The 19,249-nt window shown below is 39.4% G+C and overlaps 1 protein-coding gene across 2 annotated transcripts in view; it reads right to left on the bottom strand.

Annotated features, from left to right (window-relative positions):
* The window catches only part of MYO18B (myosin XVIIIB), an 810,748-nt gene that overhangs the window by 280,675 nt on the left and 510,824 nt on the right, over positions 1 to 19,249 (bottom strand). For both annotated transcript variants that reach the window (XM_089684120.1, XM_089684121.1), the window contains exon 31: positions 2,974 to 3,097. In XM_089684120.1, the coding sequence (XP_089540246.1) occupies positions 2,974 to 3,097 (124 nt within the window). The remainder of the gene's footprint in view (positions 1 to 2,973; positions 3,098 to 19,249) is intronic.

Below are 19,249 nucleotides of genomic sequence, written 5' to 3'. Positions count from 1 at the left end.
ACATATATGAACAACAAGTAATTAGGGGATGGTATTAGTTTAGTTTTTTACTGCATTCTGTTTCATTAAAATTTTTATGTTGAAATTTGATTAAAGCAGAATTGCTGTATTTGTAATTTTAGGCTTAAATAGTGTACATGCAGACATAAAAATGTCTGGCTCAAGAAAACATAAAAAACACATACATGCAATGATAACTAAGATCATATGACACTTAAATCACTTGCAATGTTAAATTATATAAGTGACGGGTAGATATCCTCACTTTTCCTCATATTCTCTCATTTCACAGACATCAGTAAAGACATTGTGAAGAATTAAACCTTAACTCATTCAATCCCAAAGAGACAAAGTTTAGTATGGAGTTCTACCTCAACATGCAACAATTGATGCAATCATTTGAAACAAATTTCATATGACTGTTAGACAGAATAGCTACCCCTTTAGGATAAACTCCAGGACATACAGTTAAATTAAATATATGAAATGCATATATGAGAGCTGTTTAACCTTCCAAAGGATTTGTATTTCTGTCCATGCAGTCCTGATATTTATACAGTCCTGCCTCACAACACAGCCCTATCTGACAGGAAACTGCAAGAGACTGACTAATGTATCAGTGTATTCATGATTACAAAGCTTCATTAATTAGTGTTTTTTAAAACAAGTGATAATTTGAGTGAGTATTCTCAAACCACAAAAATCTGGATCAAACTTTGCCCAATCAAACACTTGAGAAAAATCTGAAAATTTGTTTTCAGTTTCAATACCACTTCAATTCATTATTTCAATAAACTGTTTTAAAGTTGTCAACTTATTAACAAATTTTAACTTCCCTTCAACTAAATTCTGGTGGTTGATTGAACTTAAGAGTGCTAGATTAATTTAATTCTGGTCATTACTTGTGACCATATTTGTGATTCCTGGAAGCATGGAAGAGGTTAAAGTTGACTGAAAATTGCTATGCGTATGGCCAGCTTTAGGGCCATGTCAGCCTGGAGCAATGGAATGCTGAATTTGTCCATTTTGTGCAGAGGTGAATTAGCACAGCGTCAGAATGAACAAACGAATGAATGCTAAAAAAAATGGATGTTCATCATTCTCCCCTTATGGACATGAGACGGGGAGAGTAAACCTAATTTCTTCCGTTGCAAAGCTGATTGAGTTCAGCAGACAAGAAAATTGCTTTGCTTCTCCAATATAAATAAGCACTGTGTAAAAATGCACCTACCTGATCTGTGCTACAGAGAAGTTAACTCATTTAAAGGGGTTTTCTACTGTAAAGCAAAATCTTTTTTTCCAGACATAAATCTGTGGTGACGATTTCTCCCATATGTTTTGTTAGTCAGCTACTGTATGTGTAGCTTTCTACCCAGTAAAACATTTACAGCTCAGGAGTCTCGAAATACAAGCAAATCAACTCAGGAACCCTAACATTTGCACCTACTATTAAAATATTTTTTCAAGACCTGTCAGTTTTTCTTATTTATTACTTTAGGTTGTGGGAACACATTCAGATGTTAGCAACAGCTATCCTAGCAAGTCACCTAATTTACACTCAGTTTACTGGTGGCGCAGGAGTCACAGCACTTTTAAGTTATATTAGTAAGTTTTATCTTTCAGTTGATACACATAGAGGTAGATTTACTAAAACTGGTGCACTCAGGATCTGGTGCAGCTGTGCATGGTAGCCAAGCAGTCTCTAATTTCAGCTTGTTCAGTTAAGTTTTGGCAAAAAAAAAACCCAAACTGGAAGCTGATTGGTTGCTCTGCAGAGCTGAACCAGATTTTGCACTCTCCGATTTTAATAAATAATCCCCATAGTGTGGTGTCATCCAATGTAAATAGTACCCTAATATATCTAAACAACACAGCACAATGCAATTGCATTGTAGCATACTACAGCTCTACATGTGTGCAAAAAAATAGTGTATGTTCAGTGTGTTTTGTGGCATTATCCAATTCAAAATGAATGCGCTGCCTTAATGCAACTCATACATTAATTCAACACACTAGGTGTAATAAAAGGAATAATAATTTAGTAATCATAACAGAATTTTATAAAAAAAAAACAAAAACAAAACAGATAATCCCTTTAAAAATCCAAATAGTCTTCCCTGTCATCAACAAGTGCAATTTTCCCACACATTTGTATATAAAATTATTACTATATTTTAATCTTTGTTATTTGAATTTGAAAATTTAAGGCTACTGTGTACATTTTATCTACAAATAACAAATAATGAAAAATATTTTCAGTTGGACCACAATTTTCATAATCCACATATAATGAGACTGGAAGTCTTATGGTTAGCATGTGACAGATTGCAACTCTACCTGATTAAGTAATTTATGTTTTTTTTTTTAATTTTCAGAATAAGAGACTCACATATGACAAGGAAATTAAGGTAGAACTAAGCCTTTTTTTTTCATTTTGGATAGAGCAAGGGTGGTTTACAACCCCTGTCAGTTTTTCTTTCGCCATCTGTGCCATTTCAGAGATTTCCCTTCCCCTCTTGTCCCATAGTCAAACAGGAAGTGAGAGGAAATTGCTGCAAATTCAGGGAATCCCTTGGGGTCCCCAGGTCACCAGAACTATTGTCCTCATTTGAAGATTTCCCCTATATTACTTTTCTGGGGACAACCCAAAATTTCACTGTCGATGAAACTAAAAAAAATAGTTTTGCCTTTAGTTATGCTTTAAAAGTGCCTCACAGTTACATTTAATTATTTGTTTTAAAAGTTGTGAAATAACTGGCCTTATCCACATCTAATTTTACATTCAATATTAAAAAAAGTTACATTAGTGATATGGAAATGATAAAAAATGAATTAAGACAGGAAACATAGAAAACATGTAGACAAACTATAGTATTACGCCATGAAAATGCTGATTGCTTTGGGTAACACAGACACATCTTCTTTTCAACTCATTCTCGGTGTGCCTTCTAGGCATTCTGCCAACAATCTCACCTCAAGCTGTTGACGTAGTTTGCCCACTTCCCATCGGCAGGATGTATTCTCCTGTGTCACTTTCTCACGCAAGCTCTTTTCAAATGCTGCTTCTCCGATTGCTTGAGCTAACTGCATATCAAACCTGGGTGGGAAAGAAAAAAATCCCAATTATCTTTATCCTGTTTTCTTATAGAGATCCAAAATGAGATGCATGATCTGAAAGTGTTCATCTAAGATTAAATGTGCAGCTGGTAAGATAGCAAGCTGAAGTAATAACATCAACTTTCCAAGTTACTTTCCAATGCATTTGTAAGGTGACATTTCTCTTCAGTCGCCATAAAGAGTGATAAAATATCCCGGTTGGTGAATCACATTACAAAAATGACCAAATATGAGAAATTAGCTATTTCTATTCTAAAGAATAGTACTTACATTTTATCCTACACAGCCCTCCCTAAAGCCCTATTACCAATATTAAGCAGGTCTGCATTTACAAGTTTGAAGCAGTGAATACCATTCAGAAATGTCTAAATCTTTTTTTTTTTTGTGTTTCCTCATATCTCTGATTAATACACCTAAAAATATGAATACAAATCATCAGTCATACAAACTCAGCAACACACAGCTATACTACCGTGCATCAAAGACATGTCGTGTGTACCTATTTACCAAGCTTTGGGGACGCTTTCTTGTTAGTCTTTTCATGTCAAATTATACTTTTTGTGCCAAGAATGAGGATTCAAATGTATCTAGCTGGCATACATACTCAACTACAAAGATTACTAGAAAAGAAGATCAGTTATTCATTCAATGTAAAAAAACGAGAGAGAAGGGAAGATGCTTGTATTGAAATGCAGCACTACAAATGGCTAAGAATTTAGTGCAGCAATGTAATAAACCAGAGGCATACTGAAGCTATGAAAACACCCCAGTACGATGTTTGCACATTGCACAAAGGTATATTTTAGCAGTGCTTCACAGTAAAAACTCCTTTGTCAGCTGTTTTAAAGTTCTGCATTGAAAACTCCATTGTCAGTTTACTATTAATACATCAGCCTGTGTATGACCCTTTAGCCCATTCAGTACCACAATAACATTCCGAAACATCTAAAAAATAAATAATAGATAACCAACGTTGTTCCAATTTGTTTTGGAACTCAACTGTAACATAATAGATTTTTTCATATTTTGCGGATTAGATGGGTTAGGAGTTCAGACAGAGATGGAAATATTGCTGAGGCACTGAAGACAAGGAAACTGTTGGACAAATTAAAAGAACTGAGACGAATGTTTTTTATTCTGTTCGGGATCACATCAATGGCCATCACATCAATATACACATTCAGCTTGTTGCTGTGCCATTTATTTTGAATGTCAGCCCAACAGGCTAAGGCAGTATACCCCTGATGCAGCATGCCTCAACAAAACGGAGTGCATTATTGTGCATTGCTTTACTCAAAAGAGGATAAGTGACTGACTGAGCCACAGTGAGGCCCAATGGCAGTCCATTAAAAATGGATAGGCAATTTTAATGCAATGGGCAATTGTGATTCCAGCTTTACCCACCTCAAGTCCAGACACTTTCACCCCCTTCCTGTCCAGGACAATTTTCAGCTTTCAGCGCTATCACACTTTGAATGACAATTGCGCGGTCATGCAACACTGTACCCATATGAAATCTTTAGCATTTTTTGAGACAGATAAAACTTTATTTTGGTGGTATTTATTCACCACTGGGATTTAAATTTTTTTTTTTGCTATATAAATGAAAAAGTTAAATAATCAAATAAATAATCTTTCTTCATAACTCTTGGCCAAAATGTATTCATCTATCTTTTTAGTAAAAAGAAAATAACCCAAATTAGTTTATAACCAAAAATTATAATTTAACAAAAAATTTTTACATTTTTATTTTATTTTTTTATATTATTATTTATGTTTTTTTTTTTTTAACATACTGTCACCCTAGCAGTACAGTGTCACCATAGTAACACTGTACTACATGTGGGGGGTGATGAAGATTTTTTTTTTTACACTGATCGTTTTTACACCCATAAAGGCTGCAAAAGCAATCATTTCTCCTTCTCTCTGGCTGCATTCTTACAGCCATTAAGAAATACTGTGTGAGCTGTGATTGGTAACAGCTTGTCACATGGTACAAGGCTGTTGTGAATAGCCTTGTAGCATAGTATTATGTGAAAAACTTACAGCGCAGTAATACCTATCTAAACAAATATTGCAGCTAACATGTAAAGTGTTCCCACATTCAAATAATATTATACAAAAAATGCAGCGCAATACTATATTCTCAAATAAAGCTGTATATAGCTAAATATATAAATGACGAATAAATATATAAACATACATCTTGCAGTGTGGCAATGTGGTATGCTTAAATGACCATATCTGTGCATAATCCATGCTCCATATACAATCACAATATATTATCAATGACGCACTATTCTCATAATGCTGCCCATATTAACCATGCGTTATATGAAACATATCCACTGTGCATCTAAAATCTACTATCAGTGTCCCAATATTTAGTTATCACAGTCCTTGGTGAACCGTCCCTTTAAAACTTCAGTGCTCCAAGTGCTTTTGTGCAATCACTCCACTGCACATATTCATCCAGTGATTTCGTGTGAGGGGGTCAATGCTTAATCCACCTCCGACACACTTATGCGCTCACCTGGTGGATTGACCTGAACCGTCAGGTCAAACAGCGCCTTTCCCTTTAACCCGGGCGGGTATGCTGGTATACAAATCTCCAACTCCTCCTGCACCTCCAAACTCCAAAACGCACCACAGATAAATGAAAAAATGCTCCAAATAGTGAAGTATATCAAAAATGTATATGCTTTATTAAAACACTTTAAAATATTCCGCTCACATTTATTTGTGACCGCCTGGGACACTACAGGATCAAGGACTCTTTGTATATTAATTTTTGTGAATGAACTGCATGGATCCCTTATTCAGGATGGAGGTACGTACACTTCCAGTTACAGCTTGACGTCATCGGCGTACCCTACGCGTTACATCACGACATGTGACTTCATCAGGAGGCTCCTGATGAGGTCACATGTCGTGACGTAATGCGTAGGGTACAACACAACAAGATTTATGTTTATATATTTATTCTTCATTTATATATTTAGCTATATACAGCTTTATTTGAGAATATAGTATTGCGCTGCATTTTTTGTATAATAAGCCTTGTGCCATGTGACCTCTGTGATCATTCACAGATTTCACTAATAGTAAGCAATGATGTCAGAAGTGATCACTGATTGATCCCAGGGAGGGCGCACGGTGGGGAGTGGGGAGGATGTTTATACACGGTCACCCACTCCTGCAATGCTCCTGTCTGGCCATTTTTATACATGGGCCAGATGGGAAGTGGTTAATATAAGGAAAGTCTAAAGTGAACCTTTTGTTTTAGTTATAAGCTGGCCACACATTATATAATTTTATTATTCAATTGCCTTTAGATTTACCTTCAACTATGTAATGCAAGGGCCTGTCTGATTGAATACAACTTGAAAGCGTTTAGTTTTGGAATTATATGGTTTTGGAATATCTAAAGGAAAATTGTACAAGAAAATTGAATAATGTATGGCCAGTCTTAGAGTATAGAATGTCAGGTTGTTTTTGTCTTTTCCCCCCACTGAGGAGATTCACCCTCTCTGTCCTGATGACCATTGTTACTCAGACAGAAGGTACAGAGGGAGTCAAAACTTACAGTTGTCAATGAAAAAGGAATAGATGGTCAATTTTGTATTGAGGTTACTTGTTTTAGTAACTGCTGTTTAATAATGGATTTCCCCTTACTTTGGAGGACTTTTCTTCCACTTACTGTTGGCTTGTTGGTACAAAAGATGAAGGTAAATCTCCAAAAGGAAAAAAAAAGCTCCGGTGGCTTTTACCAATTTCCTACTCTATCTGAAGCTAAAAAATGACTTTACATATACTTATGAATGATCAGCTAATTGGGTCTGGCATTTAGGACCTATTTTACATAGGTATTGGCTTGTAAATGTTAGTCTGCGGACTGACAATATGAAGACTGTGAAGCTCCCTTCAGCTTTAGTTTGGAGACATTTAATACAGATGATAATGGGAGTATTATTGTTTGCTTTAAACAAAGGGCTTCACAGGCTTTCAAGTAGTCTAAAGCTTGCTAAAAATACAGCCAGTTAATAGCTTGTTAAACAAAGACAACCAATTTCTTTGTTTTGGACAGAGCAGGGAAGAACTAAAATATGTGTCAGTTTTTATTCTGGCTTTGTCCCCACTAGAACTCCCCACCCCCAACCACCCACCTATTTTCGCTACTGGAAAGACATTATGGGGGATATTTACTAAAACTAGAGCGTGAAAAGTCTGGTGAAACTTTGCATAGAAACCAGTCATCTTTCAGGTTTTATTACCAAAGCTTAATTGAACAATCTGAAGTTAGAAACTGATTGGCTACCATTCTGAGTGCACCGGTTTTAGTAAATCAGCCTCTAAGTGTCCCTTTTAGAAACAACTGTAAAATTTCAGATATCTGTTACAGCCCAACAGATTTATTTTGTTTTTAATAGTGCAAAAATAGTGCAAAGAGGTTAAAACCTTTTGTTGGGTTTTTATTGGTCTCTGTATCCCTGTTGGGGAGATTTCTATTCAATTCCTTTCAGGACAGAAAGTTGTGGTAAAGCTCCCCAATAAGGAATAAGGACAAAGACAAAAATACATTTAGAAAAAGTGAGGAAGGGTCATCACATCTGATAATATTTTAATGGCTGTTTGTATTTTCATCTCCATGGGAATATCAACACCAACAAAATTTGCTTGGCTGGAATTGGTATATGATTGGTTTTTCTTGGTGGCAATAATCAACAGGAAAGATAATGAGAGTGCATTTCCCCAACAGGGTCACAGACAGAAATAAACATTTAACACACTGTAAAATCATCTCTGGATTTGTTAACATAATTTGTTTAAGAATAAATGCTTATTTTCAACATAAAGGGCAGCACAGTGGCTAAGTGGTTAACATGTCTGCCTAGCAACACTAGGGTCAATGGTTCAAATACCATCCATGGCACAACCTGCCTGGAGTTTGTATTTTCTCCCTGTGTCAGCGTGGGTTTCCTCCCATACTTTCAAATCCATGCTAGTAGGTCAATTGGTTCCTGTCTTAATTGTCCCTAGTATGTGAGTTAGGGACCTTAGATTGCAAGCTCCTTGAGGGCAGGGACTGATGTGAATGTGTAATATATTGTATATCTAAAGTTCTGCATAAATTGATAGCACTATATAAGTACCTCTAATAAATAATATTAAACCTGGCTAATGTAAATCCCCATTATCTCTACTGCCTTTTGCATTTAGAAAATAGATGTGAAATTTGTAGCAATATTTAGTGATAGTCCTCCATTTTCCTCTTAGGGACTGTATCCCCAATGAGATATAAGATGCCACTGATTGACTTAGTATTTCTTTCCATGATAAATTGACCCTTTAAGTATCTCTGCATGAGTTTAAGTAAAAATAAAAAAACAAATAGAGATAGAGTTTTAAAGTAATTGAGAAAGTGGCTTTTTGTAGTTTTTGGCAAAAATTAAAATTTGAATACATTACTAAGGTCTCTGATAATTACTTAGATAATGCATTATGAATATTCAAGATTTTAATTATTATTTGAGCTGCATAACTGTGTAATTTACCTAATGATTTCTTATGCCAACATCTATAAGACAGATTTTGAATGTTAAACTACAGGAATATTTGTACTAGAATCAGCATGGTGACTGGAAATTCTGTTCTATCTTATTATGACAAGAAATGAACAGATACGTTTTTGTCTCACACAGAACACAGTGGAGAAACAGACTCTGCTGCTAGACAAAATCAGATTTCAAAGATATATTGTAGGGCAAACAATTTAAAACAAATACAAAAAATGTATTGCATCTTATTTAAAATAATGTAAAAAATAGCCATTAAAACCAATTAAAAAAGTAGATGTATGGACACTGCCACATTAGCACTGAATATCCACTGGTTTTGACAAATAAATCTGTGGGAATATTTGACAAGGCTTCCTTCCCATGTTCCCCGTCAATGCATTTCACTAAGAATAATGCTTTTTCAGGACAAGGTGGTGTTGTGATGATACAACGTTTGAGCAGTGTGATGATCATTTAATAAGTCTTTCAGGCGGTCATAGGGGACATAAGGACTATAGTGTCCAAAGACCCAGATGGATAGATTGAAGTGGCAGACACCTAAATTGAACAGGAAAGATGGGAGGAGGTGGCCAAGCAATTAGAAACTCTGTGTTTCAGATTTTTACATTATTTTCACCAAAATACCGTCACGGTTTTTTAAAATGTTATGGGATGTGTCAATTTTGATAGTGTAGCTAAGATAGATTGTTTTGTTGCATTTGCCAGACATAGGAATAGTGCACATTCAAACAGGTTGGAGGTTGTCATGTAAGGGTAGGTGGATGGTACTTCCTCCATGTTCCCCTCCTCATTGAGCGCCAAGTAGGGTTAACATAAGAAGCCTGGGTGGGTTCTTCTGGGCTTTACTGGGCACCTTGGACTGGGTCACTCGCCTTGCACATGGGGTGCTATGCTCATCAATGATCTAGGATAATGCAGGAAGTCTCTTTCAGGGGTAACTCAACCTCAAGGTGAACCCCTCACAAGATGTCTGTACAGTTGAACAGATGACTGAACAAATTCTCTTGAGTCCCTTGCCAATGTACACCACTGTTGTCACTTATTGCATTTAGGAGGGACATGCTGAGCCTATGCCCTTTCCACCTGTACAGCGTATCTCCGTTACCTCACTTGCAGTAATGGAATGGAGTCCCGCCATACACTAGTGCTGACTGCATGCTTTCACTCACTTAACTCTTCCTCTTCCTTACCTGTGCACGCTGATCTCCTCCTGTTGCTATGGGACTGCCAGGGGAAATAATGGTGACAACTCCCTCTCTGCAAGTGGATGGCCCACCTATCATAGGTACACACTTTTCGATAGCCTGCTTGCTAGACCTCCATTATCCCTTGTGATCACTTGCTGTCCTCATACCCCAATGTGCTTATTGACCCATATTGGAAACCACATGTGTGCCAGTTACTTGTATACACCTCTTTAGTAACTTCAGACTAGACAAAGGCAAAGTTTCAAAAATTTACTGAAAAAGTTAAGCATGGTAGATGACAACAATAATGGTCTTTCCCTAGACTAATCCCTAACTACAGTGGCTGCCCCAGCATACCTGCATAGGTAAGAGTCCATACTGGCAGTCTCCATAACACTGGTGTCTTCAGGGAGCACTGCAGGTCCCATAAATTCCCCTACATAGAAAAGAATTCTGATGTGAGTCTCTGGTAGGCAGGGTTAACCCATGTGAATCGGACTGCAGAGAAGCAGCAGCTGGAGATTATATTTTGATGTTTGTCCGTGTTCTCTTTCCAATGCAGCAGACTGACTGAGTTTGGGAAGAGCTCCCCCACTTTTATTAACAGCACAGGGAGACAGACAGAGCCCAGAAAAGTGCGGGAAACTGGGTTAACTCTTTCCCTCCTAGCTGGGGCATCAGCTGTCTCACTAACCAACATTTCTACCTGCTTACAGTAAGTTCCCCATAAAAATGTTTGCATTTCTGGATCTTCTACATTATAATTCAATTATCCCTTAACACTCAATGTGAAAGACAGAAGGTAAAATTCTGATCCTGTCAAACAGGTTTTTGAAAGAAGGTTCTCAGTCTGATCTGACAGAACTATAGGAATCGTACTACTGGGCTGCTTTACTAAGAAAGTAGAGTCTTTTCACATAATAAATTGGGTGAATATTCACTTTATTTATCCAATCATGTATGAATAAAAAAAGCATGCAGAAATTTGCTTTTCACATGTTTGGATAATTAAAGTGAATATCTTCACAATTTATTGTGTGAAGATTCTTAAACTAACCTCAATGACTATATCAGAAATCTGTGGAGGATTTTGCAGGGGATGGCAAAATCAACATGTAAGGGGCCCTCTAAGAGGTTTTGTAGGTCTCCCTTGGGAGTCCTGTGGAAACAGTCTGTTCTTGCTTTTGAGAACTTACCATTCAACTGGGAGAAATGCACTTGGGGAAGTGGGAGGGATCAGTTGCTGTGAGTCAGTTGCTCAACTAGTACATGTTTTCTTGATTGGTAGAGAAGGGAGATACCAACCTAAGCACACCAGGCAAAGTATGCAATAGTGTTCTCCTTCCTGGATAAGCTTGGTAATATCAGCCCCATTTTCGTGGGGAGTATGTAATACACTCTGACAGAGGTTAGCAAGCATAACATCGCCTGACTTATGAGGTTAGTCAATGGTTGTTGAAAGAATGCAGCTATGCTACTATGATTGATGTTTTTGTATGCTTACTCCATCCACTGAAACTCATCATGTTTACTATGAAGTGGAAGTGGTTTTAATAAACAAGTTTCCATTACACACCACTTGTCTGTATATTTTTATCTTGCTGCACCAATAGCAGCATCTACTTTCATATACTGCAGGAGATGTTGGATCAATGGATAAATGTAATAAAGAGAGAAAAGGAGTTGAGATTGTTATGTGCCAGTGAAGCAGTAAACAAAGAGAGAATGAGAAATTAAGCCAACTACCTTCCGGGAGGAAGCATGATTTCCAACCAACCCAAAAGTTCTGAGATAGGGAACCGACAGCAGCACACTGAAGCCATATTGTTTTGGAGCAGAATTGAAGCTGTTTCCTGAGCAAGCAAAGTCTGTAGGCAAATTGCATGCTAGGTTAGGTACAGTGTGTGGAATGTGACCTTGGAAACAAGCATCCATCATTCTGATTACTGCCAGAGTATTGTGGTCCTAATAAGTGCTAATACTCAGGGAATTCCTTCCCCGTGGTCTTTAAACCGACTGCAGAAAAAAGACTGCTATGAAAACTTAGCTGCCACCAGCCACATCAATATCTATAAAGTTTCTATCCCTCTTTGCAATAAAGAAACAGGAATACTGGACTAACCATAACTAGCATTAGGAATTTTGCTTTAAAAATCTTTAAAAGCAATCCACCAACAGCTTGTCTTAGACCATTTTGGTAGCTGTACCTTACTATGAACTGATTGCTTACCATGACACTAAACACTGCTTTAAAAAATTGTACTTGAGTATGTATTCTTTTAAACAAACTTTTTATTGATTTCTGCAAGGTTCCAACAACAACAACTGGAAGCTCAGCACTCACAGGTGTAGCTATCCAGAACAAAAGAAAATGTCAAAACTGTAACTAGCCTTTGTGTTGACTCTTGTCCAGTCAATGGTACCTAGTCAAAATAGGTAGTATCAGGTCCCGCTATAAACACAATACAATTTAGAATAAGCAAAGACACTCAACCACAGTCCAGACTCTGCCACATCGATATAGGGAATTTAGGAGGTGGAAGTGTCCCCTAACCATTTGGCCCACATTCTTTCAAACTTTTGAGAGCAACCTCTATTTGCATAGATTGTTTTGTAGATAATTGGTAACTCAGTAGGTGCCATGGGTTTCTGCCAATGAAGTGTATTTGCCTTCCTGGCATAACAAAGCAGTAGTCCCAAAAGTGTCTTATCTGGGTTCGTGGGCACAAGGCCATCAACGAGGCCAAGAAGACAGATCCTTGGAGATGGGCACCTGCACAAGTGTGTTGATGATGTCGGCCACAGATTCCCAAAACAACTGAATCACTGGGCATGTCCAGAAATGTGGGAAAAATCACCATCAGCCCAATCACAGCACCAGCACATTGCAGGAACATTAGGATCCAGGCAGTGTACCATGTGTGGCATGAAGTAGGCCCTATAGAGGATTTTGAATTGTATAAGCCGGTCCTTAGTTGTTTACAGGGAGCATCCCACACGTTTGTCCAGTCCTCATCATCCATATCCAGGATATGCGATAGTCACTTTTGTCTAAGACTAGATAAGTCAGGTAGCACCACTGTTACAAGATGTGAGTAAATCATGGAAGCAGGTTTTGTAAGAGGATCAGAGTGAAGAAGGTCTTCCAGTTCTGAACATTTCAGCTGAATAGGCTTATGGGAACATTGACTGCTGAAGGCGTGTGCAAGCTGCATATGTCTAAACAGGTAATGTAGAGGGACATTATAGGCCAAACTCAGAGAGGTAAAGGACATCATTGATCCATTGTTCACTATATGAGTGTTAGACCTGGTGTTTGTGAATCAGGCAAAACATAACAGTGATGTAAAGAGGAGTTATTCCGGTGTGTGAGGGGATAATGTTGAAGTGTAATGCGTTTCTAATTGAAGTCCCAAATTCCAGGCCCTAATTGTTGTTACCATAGAAGGGGTGAAAGGGTATGGAGCCTTAAGGCTACAGAAAAGTATGCACTGCAGAGCCTCTAGGGAACCTAAAACTGCAACCTCCAGCATAGTGCTAGCAATATTAATGTCAGGTTGGGGCCACCAATATGCTGAAATCAGTTGCATGGCTAAATAGTACTTATGGCAGTCTGGTAGAACCAACCTCCCCTGTAGAGATGGGCGCATCAAAGTAGTCAGCTAATAATGTGGAGTTTGTGGGCCCCAAAGGAAGGAGGAGAATAACCAATTTAGTTGAACAAAAAAAGATTTGAGGATTCATTGAGGGGAGTGGTGAAAAAGATACATAAATTTGGGGAGTAATTTCATTTTGACCAAATTTATGCAGCCCAATAGAGACAATGACAGGTTGGCCCATGTCTTCAGCTTAGCCTTAATTTCTTGCATAACAGGCATTAGAGTTAAAGAAACAAAACATAATCAGTAGTAGAACAAGAAACAACAACCGCTGGATAATGAAAGGTAGAGACCCATTGTAGTGGGAGATCCCTTGGGGCCTTTGCCAGGGCACCATCAATAGGGAACAATATTGATTTATGACAGTTAACCTGAAGGACAGTGACAACAGAGAAGGTAATAAGGACTCAAAGGGCTCCCTGCAGGGAGGGACCCGCGTCATGCAAAAATAGTAACATGTCATCAGCATACAGGGCTACCCGTTCCCAAACACACCCCACCCGCAGCCCCAAACCTCGGGAGACACCCGAAGAGACTCCACGATAGGCTCGACTGCCAAGGTAAAGAGGGTCAGGGAAAGAGGGCAGCTGTAAGGGATTTCCATCAAGACGAATCGCGATCGGAAATGCGCATGCACATAGGAATTCCTGGAGAAGAATTACCGGTTGTGCACATGCGTGCAGAAATGCGTGATCGCGCACACCACACACGGCGAAGATTGGCGCCAGACGGCCTTTTTAAAGAGTGTCTCTGCCCATGTTGAGTGCTGACTGGTCTTCAGCTCCCCATTGTCCTGCTTGTTCCTGTGTGATTCCTTTGTTGCTGACCTGGCTTGTTCCTCACCTGACTCTGATTGCTCTCCTGATTGATACTGGTACCTGACTTTGGCTCTGCTCCTGACCTTGGCTTTCCTTCTGATTCTGTACCGTGCTGCCCGACTGTTGAGAACCCTGGCTATTCCCATGACATTGCTCCTGTCTCTTACCCTCACTACCTGCCTTGCTCTGGTGCACGCCTGGCAATCTACAAGACCTGCTCTGCTTGTTACTACTGTGCCTGAATCAGAAGATCATCGGTCTTCCAGAGTCATCATCTGCAAAAGCTGCAAACAACAACTACTGGCGCTCTTTTTCCCCTAGGTCCTAGACTCCCTCTGTTCCAACTCCAGTGGGGTCAGGGCTAATGCCACAAGTGAGGCCAACCTCATCATTTCAGTCTCCCATCAGGTACGTGACAGCAGCCCTGCCTGGTACCACGGGATAACCGAAAAGGAGAGACTACCATCCAACCTAATTGAATCAGTAGGATTAGAATATAAGACCTGTAACCAGCTACTGAAATGAGCAGGCAATCCCACTCTAAGTAACACTTCCCATAAGTATGGCCACTCCACAGTATCAAGGGCTACCACCCTGGTCAAAGTATGGAGATACTGTGCATGTATTTTTGTGAAGAGTCTGTGGATATTAATGTCCGTGGATCTGTGGGGCATAAAGCCTGTCTGATCTGAGTCTATTAGGGAGCTAGTAACCTTGCTGAGCCCTGGTATTTAGCAGTTTAGTTAGTATTTCAGGATCACAATTTAAGAGGGCAATGGACCTATAAGAGGTGCACAATGTGGGGTCCTTTGGGGTTTTATGAATCAAATGATCTGGCCCAAGTACATAGAGGGAGGGAGAGACTTGGACTCTAGGCATTGAGATTTCAAGTATATATTCTTAACTCAAAAAGTACCTTTTATTGCTCTCAGCCTTGCCCAAATCTCCAAATTCATATTTTTCCTTCTGTGATATGTTAGGGCTCATTCACATGTATGTTGATTATGAAGAACAAAGCAATGTTCATTAATGTTCCTATAGCATTTATGATGTGTTTTGACATGTGTTCGTTCATTCATGTTTATAAAGCATTGAAAATGCTTCAAGAATGCTGGATAAATGCCCATGGAAGTGTTGCTTTTCTAGGGGAAGTGATGTACATTGTGGTGTGATAGCAGACATTTTTGATAGTTCTATACTAAATGGCTTCATGGGCTGTACCAACAGGAGAATGGAGCTGCTCTCTCATAGTTCTCTATTATTTTCTAGTGGACTATTTGATACAAGAACCTCCATTGCCTCTTCCTCAGTGCCCAGTTAACACCTTATAAATGCTTCATTAAAACACCATAAATGCTCTAGGTGCTGTTAGGTGTGGTTATAGACAATTACCATTTAAATCAATGGAGGAGCTGACAAGCATCAATGCCTCATGAAAGTGAAATGTTGCTTAATTTTTAACACGACAAAACACTACCATTTTTGAGTGAACAGCACTGTGTGGTGCCATTGTAATATTCATAGCAGGTGTTGAAGGCCAGTTATGATGCTTTAAAAATACTGAATAAAGGCTTCATAAACATATGGTATTGACAAACATGTGAACGAGCCTGTAGGGAATGGCTATTAATGGCCATTCTCCATGAACCCACTGTATGTAGAAATGTAGCCATCCTCTCTTGCTCACTCCCAAGTTGGACTATGGACTAGGGGATTTGCAGTTTGCAAACAGCAGTGCACATGACTGCAACAAACATTCATTCTCATTCCAGATAATCAAATGTGAGGAGGAAAAGTATTGGGAACTCACAGAGGATGTTACAAGGAGGCAGAAAAAAACAGTAAGAAATAATTTCATCTTAAATTGATTACAGGGCCATTAAGTAGAGGGTGTTTATGGATTATATTTGGAGAATAAAGATATTGTTTAGTTTAATTTTAAAGCAATTTATTTTAAATTCAGATCACTTAAAGTCAGCAATAAAAACAAATTGAATTTATTAGAGTGGGGAAGGGTTGGAATCTCTTTCAGAAATGTTTAAATAGTTTTTGTCCTTTATGTTTAGATTTCTTTTAACCAGTTAAACTCCCTGTGCAAAATCAAGTATATATACAAGATCCGGGCTTCCGCCATGTTCACAGGCAGGAGGCGCGTGTGACGGCCGGCCCCGTGGTGCTGTGATTCAGTACAGCACCAATAGCTCAGCATGATTTTTGGCCTGAATATGCTGATTGGCTGTACCAAATCAGATCTCAGCCTGTGCCTATGTTTACATTACACAGGCACAGCAAATGATACAATCTTCTCTCCCTGGAGCACATTCCGTTCCAGAGAGAGAAGAAAGCAGATCCACATGAGTCCAAGCAGCACACTTTTACAGTAACAGCACTGCTAGGTCACATTTAACTACCTGATCTCCCCCCAGTTAACCACTTCACTGCCCTGTCACTAGTGTCATTAGTACAGTGTACAGATTTTTCACTGATCACTGTATTAGTGTCACAAGCGACTTCAGAAAGCATTAGCGTCAGTTAGCTTTAGTTAGCGTCCCTCCCAGATAGCGTCAGATTGCTGTCACTACATCAGTCATCACATTTAACCCTTTGATTGCCAGGAACATGCTTACATACACAGTAAATCTCCATTGCTAGTATAGTGTCTGAACATATCAATATCTTTGATCAGAGCAGAACTATACCAGTGTTCACAATAGTATAGTGTCCCCAAAAATGCAGCATTAGCAGGATCAGCCCTGGAACCTCCCAGAACCTGTGTTTTGCCCTTACACTTAGCCCCCCCCCCCTCTCCCCCAGTAGATCACTGTAACTTGATACATTGCACACAAAACTGCAGGGTTTGCAAGATCAGATCTGATCTCTGCTAACACTAGCAGGTACATTTTTTTGCAGTGGTTCAAGCTGTCCCTGACAGCCAGGTGATCTTTTTCTCGTGAGTCACACTAGGTACTTATAAATGTAATGTCTAACGAAAGGTACACTAGTGAAGAGGCCTATGGGATTCTGAGTATGTCAGATGAGAGTGAAGGGGAACCTGTAGAGAGCAGCGGCACCCTGACAGATAGCTCAGACCCCGTTCCCAGGTTGCTGAGGTGTTATGAATTGCATGATGATTCTCATATGCAGCAGAGTGCCAGTACTAATGCCGCTCTACCTTTTGGTGAACTGGTGAGCACCAGCGACCTAGTAAATCCTGGTCTTTTACATACCAGCACTGCAGTATCACTTGGTGAGGTGGCGAGTCCCATAAGTGCAGTACAAGCTGGGGTGGTGGCTAGCACAAGTAGTGTCCCGCAGCCACCAAGAATTCGAACACAAGCCCCTAGAGCCCATAGTGTCCTTCCGGATGTGCTTGCAAATCCTGATTGGCAGCCCACAAATTCTGCAGCACCCGTGCTTCAACCATTCCTAACCCGGAATTCAGGTGGAAACAGCAAATTTAGCTACACCCCTTGATTTTTTGGAACTGTTTTCCATGGAAGATCTGTATGGATTGATTGTGGATCAAAGCAATCTATATGCACAATTTATCGCCGCCAACCCAAATTCAAACCTTGCCAGACTATTTACATGCATACCTATTATGGTTTCTGAATTTAAAGTTTTTATGGGCCTAACCCTCAACATGAGCATTACTAAAAAAAAAATTAATTGTGGTAGTAATGTTCCACAGACCTGATTCATCATGTGCCCGTGTTGTCTGCTGACATGGCCAGGCATAGATAATTAAATATAATGTGATTTATGCATTTCAGTGATAACACACTGTCATTCTCAAGGTGACCCTGAATATGGCCAGCTCCACAAAATTTGGCCCCTCGTAAATCACCTTAACCTAAAATTTGCAGATGTCTATACTCAACCAGCATAACATCTGCCTTGATGAGTCCCTCATTAATTTTCCTGCAGCCTTGCATTCAACCAATTTCTCCCCAGCAAGAGTACCAGATATGGGGTCAAAAGGTATAAGACCTGTGAGAGGGAAACACGCTATACATTTAATTTTCAGATTTACGAGGGAAAAGATAGTCACATGGACCCCCCCTTATGCTCAGACTACATGGGGAGCAGTGGCAAGATAGTTTGGGACTTGGTGTCACCCCTTTTCCATATGGGGTACCAAGGATAATTTTTATACAAGCATGCCACTATTTAGACATTTGTACAATCTTGGAATTGGCGCATGTGGCACCATGCAACCTAAACACTGGGGCTTCCCCCAATGGCTTGTAAATACCAGTCTTAGAAAGGTGGAAAAAGCCTGCTTGAAAAACGATGAATTGCTCGCAGTAAAGTGGACAAATGGGATGTTTTTGTCCTGTCTTCCATTTACACAGACATGGCCATCCAAATTTCCACGGCAGCTGGTGTTGTTGAGAAACCCCTCTGTGTTCATGACTATAACCTTAGCATGGGAGGGATAGACTTCAATGACCAGATGATGAAGCCGTACTTAGTTTCCCATAAAGCCAGACGTTGGTAAAAAAAGTGTCTGTATATTTATTTCAACTGGCTCTGTACAATGCTTCTGCGCTTTACAAAGCAACTGGAAGAAGTGGATCCTTCCTAAAATTCCAGGAAGAGATCATCACAGCCCTTTTGTACCCAGAAGGTGCTGTGGCCCAAACCTCCAACCCAGATGCAGTGAGCCGGCTGCATGAGAGGCATTTTCCTTGTACCCCAACCCAAAAGTCACACCAAAAAAGATGTTGTGTCTGTGACACCCACTTTTTTTATCCATCCTGTCCTGGCCAACCTGGTCTCTGACTAAAGGACGGCTTCCGTCGCTACCACACACCAGTGGAATATTAGTATAGGGTACAGCACTGCACAGTCTAGGACACATATATACACAGGGTCTGCAAAGATGT

Source organism: Staurois parvus, unplaced genomic scaffold, assembly GCF_062004578.1.
Source record: "Staurois parvus isolate SC_StPar_1 unplaced genomic scaffold, SC_StPar_1.0 ptg000336l, whole genome shotgun sequence".
NCBI classification, from domain to species: domain Eukaryota; kingdom Metazoa; phylum Chordata; class Amphibia; order Anura; family Ranidae; genus Staurois; species Staurois parvus.
Note: the sequence above shows the minus strand (reverse complement) of the source record. Positions and strands in the feature narration are given on the sequence as shown.